The 13718-nt window shown below is 37.6% G+C and overlaps 1 protein-coding gene across 1 annotated transcript; it reads left to right on the top strand.

Annotated features, from left to right (window-relative positions):
- The first annotated feature begins 348 nt into the window (after positions 1-348).
- LOC136421262 (C-type Lectin CRL-like) lies at positions 349-4225 on the top strand. Its single transcript, XM_066408495.1, has 3 exons — positions 349-582; positions 1275-1561; positions 2475-4225. The coding sequence occupies exons 1-3, from the start codon at positions 450-452 to the stop codon at positions 2613-2615; spliced, it is 561 nt and encodes a 186-aa protein (XP_066264592.1). The 5' UTR covers positions 349-449; the 3' UTR covers positions 2616-4225.
- Positions 4226-13718: the final 9493 nt, after the last annotated feature.

The raw sequence follows: 13718 nt of genomic DNA, 5'->3' as shown, positions 1-13718 counted from the left end.
GCATTCTGTACAGTGTCTTACTGTAAGTTGGTTACGAGGGGAGCAATCTTATCACAGCTTGCTTACACAATAATTATACAACGCATGTGTACGGAGTTTTTACCAGTCTTTTTTTGCATCTAGAACGTCGTTGCGATAGAACTGACAGTAGTTTTAGACATATTGTACTATTTTCGGCAGGTTGGCCATTGCCGAATGGTTATTTTTTTTTCAAAACCGGGTTGAAATCAATGCGCGCGCTGATGTCATCAGTTGAATTTACTTGCTTTGGCCTTAGCATGTCCCACTTGGAATTCAAGACAGCATTTATTAATACCTCTGTGCCTGAATTTTATCGACCCGCAGATTGCCAGGTAGGAGATGGTGCATCCTACCGCGGAACAGTCTCTGTGACCGACACAGGAATAACGTGTCAACGCTGGGATAGTCAGACACCACATGGGCACGACATGACACCAGCTGATTATGTGTCATCAGGACTGGAGAAAAACTACTGCCGAAATCCTGACGGCGAAGCCGGAGTTTGGTGCTACACCATGGATCCGAGCACGAGATGGACTTACTGCAAAGTGCCAGTATGTGGTAAGGTCTAGTTCTGTAACATTTTAAAACAATTTAAAAAAAAAAAAAATTTGTAACCTGTGCCCTAAAAAAGAACTGGTTTTTGTTACGTTTGTTTAAAGTACTGTGGTGAGGCACACTTTTGACATGGAAATTGTGCCATCAACAAACTGCACGTAAAAAGGGGCTGTTAACAGCTTAAACGCTATCAAATTATTACAATGGCTAATTACATATGAGCAAAGTGTTGAAAAATCTCTTTTGAAAAGGTGTAAAATTGCCATCATTTGAAAGAAACACTCAAGGTGTAACAGCCTCTAGTTTGAATATTTACCTAAAGATATAATTAATTGTCCATCCAAAACGAAAGGCTGTAATCTTGAAGATAGTACAAGCAGTTTTATTGTAGGCATTGGAATTTTATGACTTTTAGTTCCTAAGTTGCATCTGAACGGGTGAAAAATATCATAAAACCTATCGCCCTTTCTATGAAAATAACTAAATGATGCAATATTGACTTTAAAACGTCTTATGATGATAAGAATAGGTTTATTCAATTTAAACATTGTTCTATTAGAATCTCAAGATTTATAAAATGGCGTGCTGTGGATCCTTCACAGTACGCGAGTTTCGATAACGGGTCAGTCTTTCATGTTCAGTGAAAGCAAGTAAAATGATCCCGAGAACGATGTCCCTTTCCATCATCATTATAGCTGCCCGGAGTGTTCGCTGCCCAGTCGGATACAGACTCATCGCCAGGACCTGCATCAAGCTCGATTTCCGACTGAAGTCCTACCAGACCGCCGAGGCGGCCTGCAAGAGGGAGGGAGCAGGACTCGCCATGCCTAAAACAAAAGAACTAGACGTGGCTTTGAGAATCCTTGTCCGCACGGAAGGCCACAGGCAGTCCTTTTGGTTTGGCCTGAAAAACAAGAGGGGATTTCTTCTACATCAGAGAAACTGGCAATGGGCTGACGGGTCTTCTCTGGGCAACTACAAAGTAAGTTTCTAATATCATACCTCGATTGCGTTTAATAGATGTATTTCATGTAAAATACTATTAAGAAATTTAAACCTTTAGGAATTATAAAAATCTTATTTCATTACTTTTCAAAGTGCTTATGAACGTGATTTATATCGTCAGATGTCATTGCTGGGGAAGAGATAACAATAACATTGATTAAGCCTACATTGATATTTTCGGAGTTCTAGTGATCTATAAGAGCTATGATTCATTAAATGGCCTTCTTTCCTTTTGAAAAAAAAAAATTACCCTCAGTTGCACGTGTTTGAACATTACTAAGTTTCGTCTAATTTTAACTCAAACTTTATTTCAAATCATTTTTTTATACTCGTGGAATAATGTTTGTATAAGAATAAGGAATAGAAATGCTCACAGCAAGGAACGTTTCCTTAATCATAGCTCTTATAGATCACTAGAACTCTGAAAATATCAATGTAGGCTTAATCAATGTTATCTGCCATTTAAAGCAGAATCGGGTTCGTTTGCAGCTAAAAAGGACAGATTTGCCGCAAAAATATATATCGCTTAGATGAGAATTATTTTCTTGGTCTTTTTGAGATAATTGCTGAAGATTGTGGATATAGATAAGGAATGATGTTTTTTAGGCTTAAAATTGAGGAGCAACAAATTATCCAGAGGATTCTCGAGGGGGCTATCATTATAACTTTTGCAATGCAACCGCTCCCTAGCCCGAGTTTAATGTGAATTTTCCAATATAGGTATATTCAAGAAAAAGATCTGTAGAACCTGAACTCTGGATTCAATTCACTCTTCCTCACCCATTTTGTAGCGGACTTTTTGGATTATGGAGTTAAGAAAAGGGCACTGTTAGTGGAAAATACGTTTTTCTATAAATTTGAATTAAAACTGTTTTTATCTTTCATAACAGAGTTGGAATCCAGGAGAGCCAAGCTTCACTTTCAAGAGCTCGTGCGTTCTCTACTGCTCAGGTCTCTCGGGTTGTCCTATGTGGGATGCTGAGTACTGTGATAAAATACGCCGGTTTATCTGCCAAACGCCCCTTACATAAATGGGAAAACTGACAGACCAACAAAACATGCCGGCTCAGCCGAGCTTTGTCTGATCAGTAAAGCTTATCAATGACATGCTGATATATGTATATTAAAGTTAGCCAAATTTAGAAAATCACCTGTATTTTGTGAATTATGATGACTACAACATGAAGTGATGCGTCATTTCCAGTATCGATTAAAATTTGTAAAACGCATGCAATAGAGCTTCTTTTTCTATGCATAGCTCTAGTCCTCAGCTTAGCAGCTGGGCTGTCAAATATTACTTCACAGGACGCAGGAAGCTTGAAAATATGACGCAAGATTTTATGTATGACTGACCTGCTACAACATAGAAATATGTTGTTCTTTGTGACGTTTCGTGACCTGGAAGTAGTATATTATTTTTTTTTAGTTTCAATTGCCCGTTTTGCATAGGATGTCTTTGGAATAGTATTCAAAATCTGTGCCTCAAATTTTTAATAGGGCGATTGTTGGATAGAGGGGTGTAGCAATTAGAAAATACAATTTCTTCTTGGTAGGCACGATATTTGTTTCTATATTATGAAACTGCAATTACATTAGCAAGCTGTTGAATATACCAGATTTGATCTCAGCATAAAGGAATTTTTCTTTTCTTCTTTGTTATTATGTAAAATTGAAACCCTGACAAATTAGCCTATATAATCAATACAAATCATACCATACATTTTCGAGTGCATCGAATTTAAGAATTCATCTTTATATTTTTAGGAAATGTCACCCACAGAATCAGTAGTGCTCAATAAGGTATTATTTTGCTCCTTTCAACTAAACTGTTAATTTCGTGATTCCTGGGACTGGGGGTGGGTCACTCGGACCCACCTAACTTGCAAACAGTATGGGTATGATCACCAAATTTGCAAGGGGTAGCGTACATATATATATATATTTATATTGTTTATATCCTTAATTGATTTGATTGTTCGAATTTTCCTTTTGTCTAGATGGTCAATTAAGCTTCGGAACAAAACATCATCGTTTCTGGTTATTGAAATACTGCCATACAAAGGTTGCAGAATGAGGTTGATATTTGCAATAAGACTAGAAATGACTCTATCGGTTTGAAGCGTAAGCTATTGCTCTATCGAAAGTTATTGCGATAGACAATAGAAACTAAATGTATATAGGATTGAAAGCCCTAACCTTGTTTATTGTCAAGAAGTTTACAAATCTCAATGGAGACAAACTTTAGTGTCCTTTTTTCATTTATCAATGTAATATGATGACATTTCATTTTAATTAAAATTGAAAATGTGTATGATAAGAAAAATACCCTGCGTAATATTTCTCTTTATATTATCCTGTACATGTATACATGAATGTTTTAGATGATCATGTGTAATGCTTACTATTCAAGGACATTCTGGCATGGGGTAGGTGTCAGACCAAAAACTACAAGAAGAGATGCCTAAGAAAAATTGGGTGCAGACCACACAAATCATTATGCCATAAATTACTATTATTATTCAATACTGAATTATCATGACATTGTTCTGAGAGACAGTGCTTTAAAAAAGTATAATACGTCATGTTAAGAATTGCTGTAGCAAGCAGACATAGCATTTGTAATAAAATTTAAAAATTTCAATCGTTGTTCGTGTCCTTTTTTGTTTACAGTAGTTTAATATATGGATTTTCCAAAAGTATCTTAGATTTTAAACAAAATACCGTTTATACCATGAAATACCCGTATGAATAAGGAGAATTGGTAACTGGTCCAAAACAAATTAACAAAATAATTTGTTTGATATCTTCCTCCCAACGTAAGAAACATTATGTGAATCAAAAGACATTTATGTTTATTGTTCATTTCAGGTTCGATGGCCTATATTGACAAACACATACACATGTACATAGGCAAACACATCTAAGAAATATTGCTAAACATTACAGTTGGTGTTGTACTTGAATAAAAAAAATAGCCATAACACAGGGAGACCTCCTTACCGAGTACACGGACTAGTCGGCAGAAGTGTCGCTATTTATGCTTATGGATGTAATACGTTCCGAATAAATCCCTACTAGAACTAAGGGTAAGGAATATTCGAATTCATTCTCTGAATATCAGTAACGAGTTGTGTAGCCAAACTGTTAACCACACTACTGTAAACTCGTCTCACATTATCAAATACACTTGAACTTCTCTCTCTAACCCAGACATGATTTCAAAGAAAACTGGAACACGACATGACCTATGTGTTGTTTACTTCCTAATATCAATATATGTTGATTTTGATAAACGTCCATGCATATGCTTGTTTTGTCGATTTCAGGAAAGCTTTCGATAGTATATAGAGAGAACTAGAAGACTTTTGCTATAAATTATTTAGCTCACCAATAGGTGACAGACTCTATGAATTAATCAAAACTATGCATCATAACCCCTAGGCGAGCGTCAAAACTTGTGTAAGGCAGAGGTGTTATTTCAGTCCAACTAATCTTAACCTGTACATGACCTAGAGAAATAATAAGAGAAACCTGACTGTTTTACCTCCTCATTTCACAATATTCTGTTGTCTCTTGAGCATGTTTACTTTACACCAGGTACGTAGTGATTCTCACAGATAGACCGCTTAAAAGATTACTGAGTTCTTTAGACAGACTTAGTATGTTTTGCATGGAATGTAAATTACAACGAATCATAAAAGAATGGTACAAAATTCAAGGTGAATTCAAGGCCGTGATTTTTTTTTTTCTTTAGCTCAGAGAACTTTAAAAAGAAAAGGTTTTGCTGTTACTTGGGGTTGTGTTGTCATCGTCGGGCACAAAAGAAAACAAAACATTCAAAACAGATAGTGCTAGGTAGCCTCAACTGAATGCTCACATTTGCGTTCAGGGCTTCTTATAAAATGATACAATGCTGGCTGGGTTTTTTTAACATGCATTATCCCTGTGCTGTGCGTTTTAGCCCCTCTTGAAAGATAGGTACTGCTTTTGCTTAACTCCGATATAGTTACTTCTCTCCCAAGTAATACTATAAAACTTTAACAAAATATCTTGCAATTTATACCTAGATTCAGTAATAATGATTTAAAATGGCAATGATGCTATAAAACATGATATTTCCATACAGCTTATGTAATAGCATTTGAACCATATAAAAAGTATTATTATCAAAGCTACAACATCCCTAAGACATCCTGACAACATTGGAGCTACAAATATGAGAAAGACATTTACCAAGGTATCACTACATGTGAGTTTATCGCAAGGTATAGTCCTGGAGACATGGGTCACCATCTGACTCATTAGCATACTATATGTACCTTGATCAGTAGCATTTATGCACTCATTGCATAACAATGTGTTGACCGATGAACTCTTGTAAGGTCCTGTTGGCTAACCCGGGTAGACCCCGAGGTAACGTGGACGGGTGCTACGCAAGTGTTCTGAAAATAGAGCCTTCCCAACAAATTTTGGGAGCCGTATGACAAGGGTTAAAGAACGTAGGAGCTTAGCTGACTAATGCCAAGTATCCCTAGTAATAGGTAAAATGCTACTGTCTAAACTCATAGAAATACACATTTATCACCCATACATTACGTGATACAAAGTATAGGTACGAGGTTATTTTTCTACCACAGAGACAACTGTTTTTTGTTTGTTAAATCTTCCAGCTGTTTAAGAAGTTCTTTGTTATTTCGTCTGTCGGCAATGTCTAACGTCGTTGTATAAAAAAAATGACACGTGTCTCTTGTTTTCTCTTAAATTTAGATTGCATTGTTAAGATAAAAGAGTTTCTTTCATATATTTTCCGCCAGACGAATTAGGATCTTTTTGCTAAGCCCATCATCGATAGGTGGCTCGAATCAGATGTCCCAGGGTTATGAACAAGCTGCTATACCTCCATAAGTTCAAGTCAAGACTTAACTACAGGTATGTTGGAATCAACTTCGCTCATCCCACTACAGAAAAAACTAATCAACGTATTTAAGATCTACATACATTTTTTTGCCTTTAATATCTCATGATATGTACATTCAAAGTATTGGAAATAAAATGGGAAAATCAAAATGTTATCACAATCATAAATATAGAGCGGGGTAACGGCTAATTTGGTGATGATTTATAAATATAGACAAAACAATACGTCTACAGAAAAAAAGTTTCTTTACGGTGTATGTAGCCATACAATTTTGTAGTTCACTATATATGTACTAACGTATGATAATTACTGCAATACTGAGTACCGTGTTACCATATGCATGGTGATGACTTATTTCCATGATAGTAAGAGACAATTCCATGAGCTCATATTGGTTGTTCTGAGAGTGAGAATTGTTACCTTGATTTAGATGCGTGCTATATATGACAAAAAGCTGTCGGGCAATAAAACCGACGGAGCTACTTATACACGTCAAAATGCGACGACCGTTTTGAATAGCATTACGATTTTTTACAATATAGATATTAGCGACGACCCCTTCGATGATGTCACCCAGAAAGATAACTACTTTGTACTAAGAAACGCGCCCTGAGGAACGTTTGTCAGAAACGTAAGGTATAATTCTAGCACAATAATGCCTATGGTGAAAAGCTCCGTCCCGCTATTCCTTCTAGATCTAGGACTGCAACCATGTGCTACTAAACAAAAGGTAATGTTTATCTCATTTTAGTATTAAAACTACAAGCAATGAAAAAACTTGAAAAACCGTGAAAACACTTCTGTAAAAGGCTTTACCTAGTGAATTGGTTAAAGGCGTTGGTTCTATGTTATTGTGCATGTTTAGTACATTAACGGCTATTTTGGTTCGCAGATTAGCAACGTGTAGCTTCCTGTTTTATCAAGCTTCTACCTTCTGCTCATAGATTTTGCTGTACCAATTAGATATGAGAAGTTTTGTTTTTATAGAATTAAAATAGCAAAAGTATCAATAAGCAGGCATCGACTTGTGTTGTCCTATCAGTATTAACTCTGAAATATTGTCTGTCACCCCTATTTAGAGTGAAAAGGTGCTAGAACCCTAACAAATAATTAATAACATTAACACCGGAACTTGTCAGAATATTCTCCATAAATTATTGAAACAGCATATGTACACCAATCATAAAACACTACCAGAAATACATGTATGAGAAAAACACAATGGGGTCAGTTTGGACCTCATACGGCCACATTCGTCGCAAAATGTATCGGTCGGTTGAGGAGTAATGAAATATTGTAACAGAATTAATTCACGAGCACGCAGCAATTCTTTTTAGATTTATTTATGAAAAAAACATTGATAACAAATACAGACAAGATGGCGGCGCACTCAAGATGATAAAACTTACATAAACACCGCCGTCGGACAATAAAGGAAAAAATAAACAACAATATTGATATATACACAAACGTGTACAAATAAATGAAAGCAACCAAATTATCGATAATAGTTTGTTTTCCAGAAGGTGCACCCCCTAGCAAAATAGGACGAAAATGGGATAAAATGATTTCAATGTGTAAAACGCTCAGTCTGTATAATGAATTCTTGAGTTGAACACATGATGCTATAATTTTTGCTAGGGGTGCAAAGAGAGGATCAATAGATTATAGGTTTATAGCATCGTTAGAAAGGGAATGAATGTCAAATATGTGTCCTACAATCCTTGGAAGTTGGTCGAGCGTGCGAGTAAGAAGACGCTGATTACTGTGTAATGGGCATTGCAGAAAGAAACAAGAGTCTTAGGACCCAAAATCTCCATGAAACTTTGTTTTTTATTAAACCAGTTCCCCCCATTCTATATCGCTCAATAGTATGACCCCCGGCCACCTGTCGGGGGGGGTGGGGGGCAGGAGGAGTGATCCACTTTTGCTATTAATAGCTACTAACAGCTGTTAGTAGTGCCACAATATGCAATGGACAACACTGCAAATATACATATTCCTCATTACTTATGCAAATTAAGTCCAATTTGAATAATTTGCAGTTCATTGTATACATCTCTGTCTAAGCTACCTGCATAGTGAATAACATGAAAATCTGTCGCTCCTTTCTTCAGTTATTCTCCTTAAAAGAATTCGACAAATACGCCATTGCAATTCCAGTGACACATACCAGGGGGGCCAAAATCGACCTTGACCTTTCTCCTCCCGACACCTACCCACATACCAACTATATCATTACAATCCATATACACGTTCTACAGTTATGCTGACTTTACGCATCCGGTAACACAAACATACACACACGGTGACACAAACATACACACACGCGCGCACACACACAAACACACTAACTTTGCATGATTTGCACTTCAGTGTGTACATCTCTGTCCAACCTACCTGCGTACCAAATAAGATGGAAATCTGTTGTTCCTTTCTTCAGTTATTCTCCTTTAGAAAATGTTTACAAATAGGTCATTGCAGTTCCTGTGACACATACCACGGGGCCCAAAATCGACCTTGACCTATCTCCCCCCTGCACATACCCACATACCAACTATCATTACAATCCATCAACACGTTCTACAATTATGCTGACTTTAAGCATCCAGCGACACACATGCAAACGATTTTCCTCTTTATTTATACAAATTCAGTGTCATTTGCATAATTTGCACTTAAGTGTGTACATCTCTGTCCAACCTACCTGTGTACCAAATAACATGACAATCCGTCGATCCTTTCTTCATTTATTCTCATTAGAAGATTTTTTTACAAATACGCCATTGCAGTTCCAGTGACACATACCAGGGGGCCCAAAATCGACCTTGACCTTCCTCCTCCTAACACCTACCCACATACTAAATATCATTACAATTCATGTACATGTTCTACAGTTATGCTGACTTTAAGCATCCGATGACACAAACATACATACAAACACCAAACGCACACAAAGCAGTATCTCCATGAAAAAGCCTTTTTTCATGGAGATGCTGATGATGCTGATGATGCTGATGATGATGATGATGATGATGATAATGTAATAGGAATAACGATACTCAGTGACATAAATTTACCCCTTTTTGTGCTTATAATGTTCCTCAATATACCATCACAAATAGTACATATAAAACTGAAAATCAACCTACCTGGTATCTTACTCATCTCGTAAAGACGCTGCTCCAAGGCGGCGGTTCGGTTTCGCTCCTTGTCCAGGTCGCACTTTAAGGCCTCAACATTGGTGGACAGTTGGCGCATGTCGTCTTGGTAGCGCTTTAAGGCCTCAACAGTGGTGGACAGTTGGCGCATGTCGTCTTGGTAGCGCTTTAAGGCCTCAACAGTGGAGAACATGTCGTCTTGGTCTCGCTTCAAAACGTCAACAGTGGTGGACACGTGGTCTTGGTCGTGCTTCAAGGCGTCAAAAGTGGTGGACAGTCGAAATATTTCCTATAAATGTATAAACGTGTGCTCATATAAGTCCATAAGAAACAACACGAGGAAAAGAACAATATTTTGTGTTGAAAGACTCTCAAAGAAGTCACAACAGAATCAGTGTTAGAAAAATAGCTTGACAACAGGCTTTATTGTACAAGGGTTTTACCTTTTTATTGATGAACGTCAGAGGGGCGAGTCCCACAGCGAGCAGCACCGCGATCCCGGCGGCAATACAGCTGCGGTGGGACCGGATGAAGCTACAGAGAGCGCGGCGGCCGCTTGCTCCACCCGGATACGAGACGTCTGTTAAAGAGACATTTGTCTCAGGTTTAGAGTGGTAAAATAATGTCCCTGGGATTGTGGCAACGGGGATTTACCTTTATTAAATTGATATTGCATCTGATTATTGCAATTCCAAATTCATTGTTGTCAAATCACCGAAACTGCAGAGTAAGTAATGATACTGAATTTACCTTCTCTATCGTCATGACCGTACATGTATGTTTTTTTTAAATTGTACAACAAAAAAAACATTACAAAAGCGTCAGCTACCTGCAGCTGCGTGACGTTTCACCGCCTCGGCTTCTTCGTATGTGTGTGAAGACGTTTCTTTCTCTTCTTGCAACTTGCCAGAAGCACCGTTACCATGGTGGCCACGCCCCCGTGAACCACTCTGATGGACAGGAGGGGGTTGGGGCGGTGGCCCGCTGGTTTGGCCGCTGCCGGGCCCGGAGAAAGGAGACCGCACCGGCTCTGCCTGCTCGTACATTTCGACCTTACTGTGCAGACAACAGGCGAACAGTACAACAGCCAACGTCAAGGTGCATGAATATGGACAATAATGCCATGATTAGTCTGGAGAAGTATGGATATCTTTGGCCATATTTGGAGGCGATATGACGTATTTGTTTTTCTGCAAGAGGTAGACCAATTTTCTGGGGAAAAGAAGTGAATTGTGGGGGCTGGAAGGTAGAAACATGAAAAATATAACTTTTTACAAGGTAAGAGAGAACTTTTAATGTAATCTTAGCATTCCCCATGCCTTTTTAAAGAACCGTGCCCTTCCACCACCGTTTCCATGGCAGACACGCCCAAGTCTCCCCACTCTTGGTTTCTGACCAATCAGTAGATATCGGCTTGATGGGGTGAATATAGTGGCCGCAATATTCATATCTTCTCTCTTCCTTTCTGTCGAATATCATTATATGGAGAACCGCCCCTGCAGTTCCAGATTTAGCCGCCAGAGGAGTTGTATATATTTGTACCTCCCAACTGCAGAACTTTTAAACTGCTGGAAAGCCCAAAACCTACCGCACTTTCAAAATCTATCTGCCACCAACAATATCATACCCTCATACCCCATGTGCATTTAATTTAATGGTTAACCAGTTAGATAACTAGCATTTATGGAGCTGACTAATCTTCACGCTAACCGACATCTTTCTCACCACAGTCATCCCTGAAGCCCCTGTCACACTTGTGCGTATAAGCAATTCCGCATGAGTTGCTTATTAACATGTTTTTTTTTTTTGCAGTAAAATTTCTTAGGTTCGATCATTACGCTCCATAACGATGGGTCAAAGTAGAAAACAACTTTTTCCCCGCAAACTTTAGTTAAACCAAAAAAATGTTAATGCGCAACTCACGCGCACTTGAATATACGCACACGTGTGACAGGGTCCTAAATAAGACAGCCGGAGCCGCATAGTTTCCGTTTACAACTTTTATTCAGTCTGTCACAGATCCGTTTCACCAACGTGGCTTCCTCAGTGGTTCAGGATCAAATGAGCACAGTATACAAATTTATCTTAATAGTAAGAGGATGTTGTGCTAAGCCACTGCTGAGTATAAAGTAGTGTCAATCAATTCTTGTTTTTCAAATTATTAAGAAGGCACCACGATTAAAAGTTCTCCATACGTCTAAAGTCAAAGAAACGAGTGTCAAAAGAAAGCTAAGTGAGCCAAGAGTGAGGCTCGATCCAACAAAGTTAATCTTCGTCAATTCAAATTTGAATCTGTCGGCCCTTATTTTCTCTATGACGATAACATAATGACGACATTCAATCAGAAAACTGGTTTACATTCAGAAAATTGTATACTATCAGAAAGAAACATAGTCATAAAACAGTTATACAACCAGAAAAAGTGTAATAATGCAGTAAAATAAGTGATTTCTTAGGTTCGATCACTGCGCTGCACAGCGGTGGGGCAAAGTAGAAAACAACCTTTTCCCCGCAAAGTTTAGTTAAACCAAAAAATGTTAATGCGCAACTCACGCGCACTTTTGCAGTTTGCAGATAAAACTGAAAGTTTACAGTTTGCAGATAAAACTTGTATGCAATCAGAAAACTCATTTACAATCTGAAAGCTGGTATTTAATTAGAAATTTGATATATAATCAGAAAAGTGTTATTCAATCAGAAAGCTAGTATACAATCAGAAAACGAGTATACAATTAAAAACGGGTGTACAATCAGAAACCTGGTATACAATCAGGAAACTGGTATAGAATTGAAAAAAAGGTATAAAATCAGACGAATAGTAGTGATAAAACTGGTACATAACCAGAAAACTGATAAAGAATCCAAAAAATGTACAATCTGAAAACTGGTATACAATCTGAAAACTGTGTAACACAATCTTCAAAAAAAGTGTTACACAATTAGACAACTCAACTGCTGTGCATTTTGAAAACTGGTATACAATAAGAAAACTGCTCTACAATCTGAAAACTGCTCTACAATAAGAAAACTGCTATACAATCTGAAAACTGTTATACAATCAGAAAACTGCTCTACAATCAGAGAACTGCTCTACAATCTGAAAACTGCTCTACAATAAGAAAAATGCTCTACAATCTGAAAACTGTTATACAATCAGAAAACTGCCATACAGTTTGAAGACAGGTATACATTCTGAAAACTTTAATACAATCGGAAAACAGCACCTGATAAACTTAAGCCATTGAGACTTCCCAGAAAGAAACAAATGACTTGAGATTTTGTAACGCTTATCACTAGCAAATGCGTAAGTTCAAACAAACTAACATGTAGTCTCCTTTCAGGTTTGGACAGCCATCAATTTTCTTCCATTTCAAAAAAAAAATGTTTCATAAATCGCAGCTACAAAATGACAAAATACAAGTTGTAAATTTCATATGTATATATAGGAGATCAATTGCTAATGATGATGATGCGAATGTCTTGGGATGCCAAAGTAAATTCCAAAGTCAAAGAAAGAAAGAAAAAAATGAAGAATTTATATTTCGGTAGACTATACTCTGTGTAGTTAGTTTTGTTCATCCCTCCTGACCACGTATATACAATGTAACAGAATTAAAGCAACCTTTTTCTGCCAAACTTTCATTTGCACGTACGCATCAATCTTAGGGGGTCCCCAGAGGATGTCATCCATATAATCAAATCAATTTGGCCCAATAGATAAACAAATAGATTGTTTGTCAGTGGAGTTAGTGAACTAAACAGTTCCACAGACATCCCTGTCAAACTTTCGTTCTCTGGCACACCACACCAAAAAACAGGTATTTAATTTCATACGGCCAAGCCAGGAGCTTCAACCAGGAGGCGAAATGCAAAAAAATATTTAGATTTTCTATATGAAAACTAAGGCGTGACAACACAGGTACAGTACTGAATTCATTACATTCCATTTATCTTTACCTTCACTAAGAAGGTTATGTTTTCTCTCTTTCTCTCTCTCTCTCTCCCTCTCTCTCTCTGTCTCTCTCTTATCTCTCTTCTCTCTATCTCTGGACGTT

The sequence above is a fragment of the Branchiostoma lanceolatum genome, chromosome 15 (assembly GCF_035083965.1).
Source record: "Branchiostoma lanceolatum isolate klBraLanc5 chromosome 15, klBraLanc5.hap2, whole genome shotgun sequence".
NCBI lineage: Eukaryota > Metazoa > Chordata > Leptocardii > Amphioxiformes > Branchiostomatidae > Branchiostoma > Branchiostoma lanceolatum.
Note: the sequence above shows the minus strand (reverse complement) of the source record. Positions and strands in the feature narration are given on the sequence as shown.

Coding starts and splice junctions, on each gene's coding strand:
- LOC136421262 (XM_066408495.1), top strand. CDS start 450: ATGACACCAGCTGATTATGTGTCATCAGGACTGGAGAAAAACTACTGC. Junction 583..1,274: donor CTGCAAAGTGCCAGTATGTG/GTAAGGTCTAGT, acceptor TCATCATTATAG/CTGCCCGGAGTGTTCGCTGC. Junction 1,562..2,474: donor CTTCTCTGGGCAACTACAAA/GTAAGTTTCTAA, acceptor CTTTCATAACAG/AGTTGGAATCCAGGAGAGCC.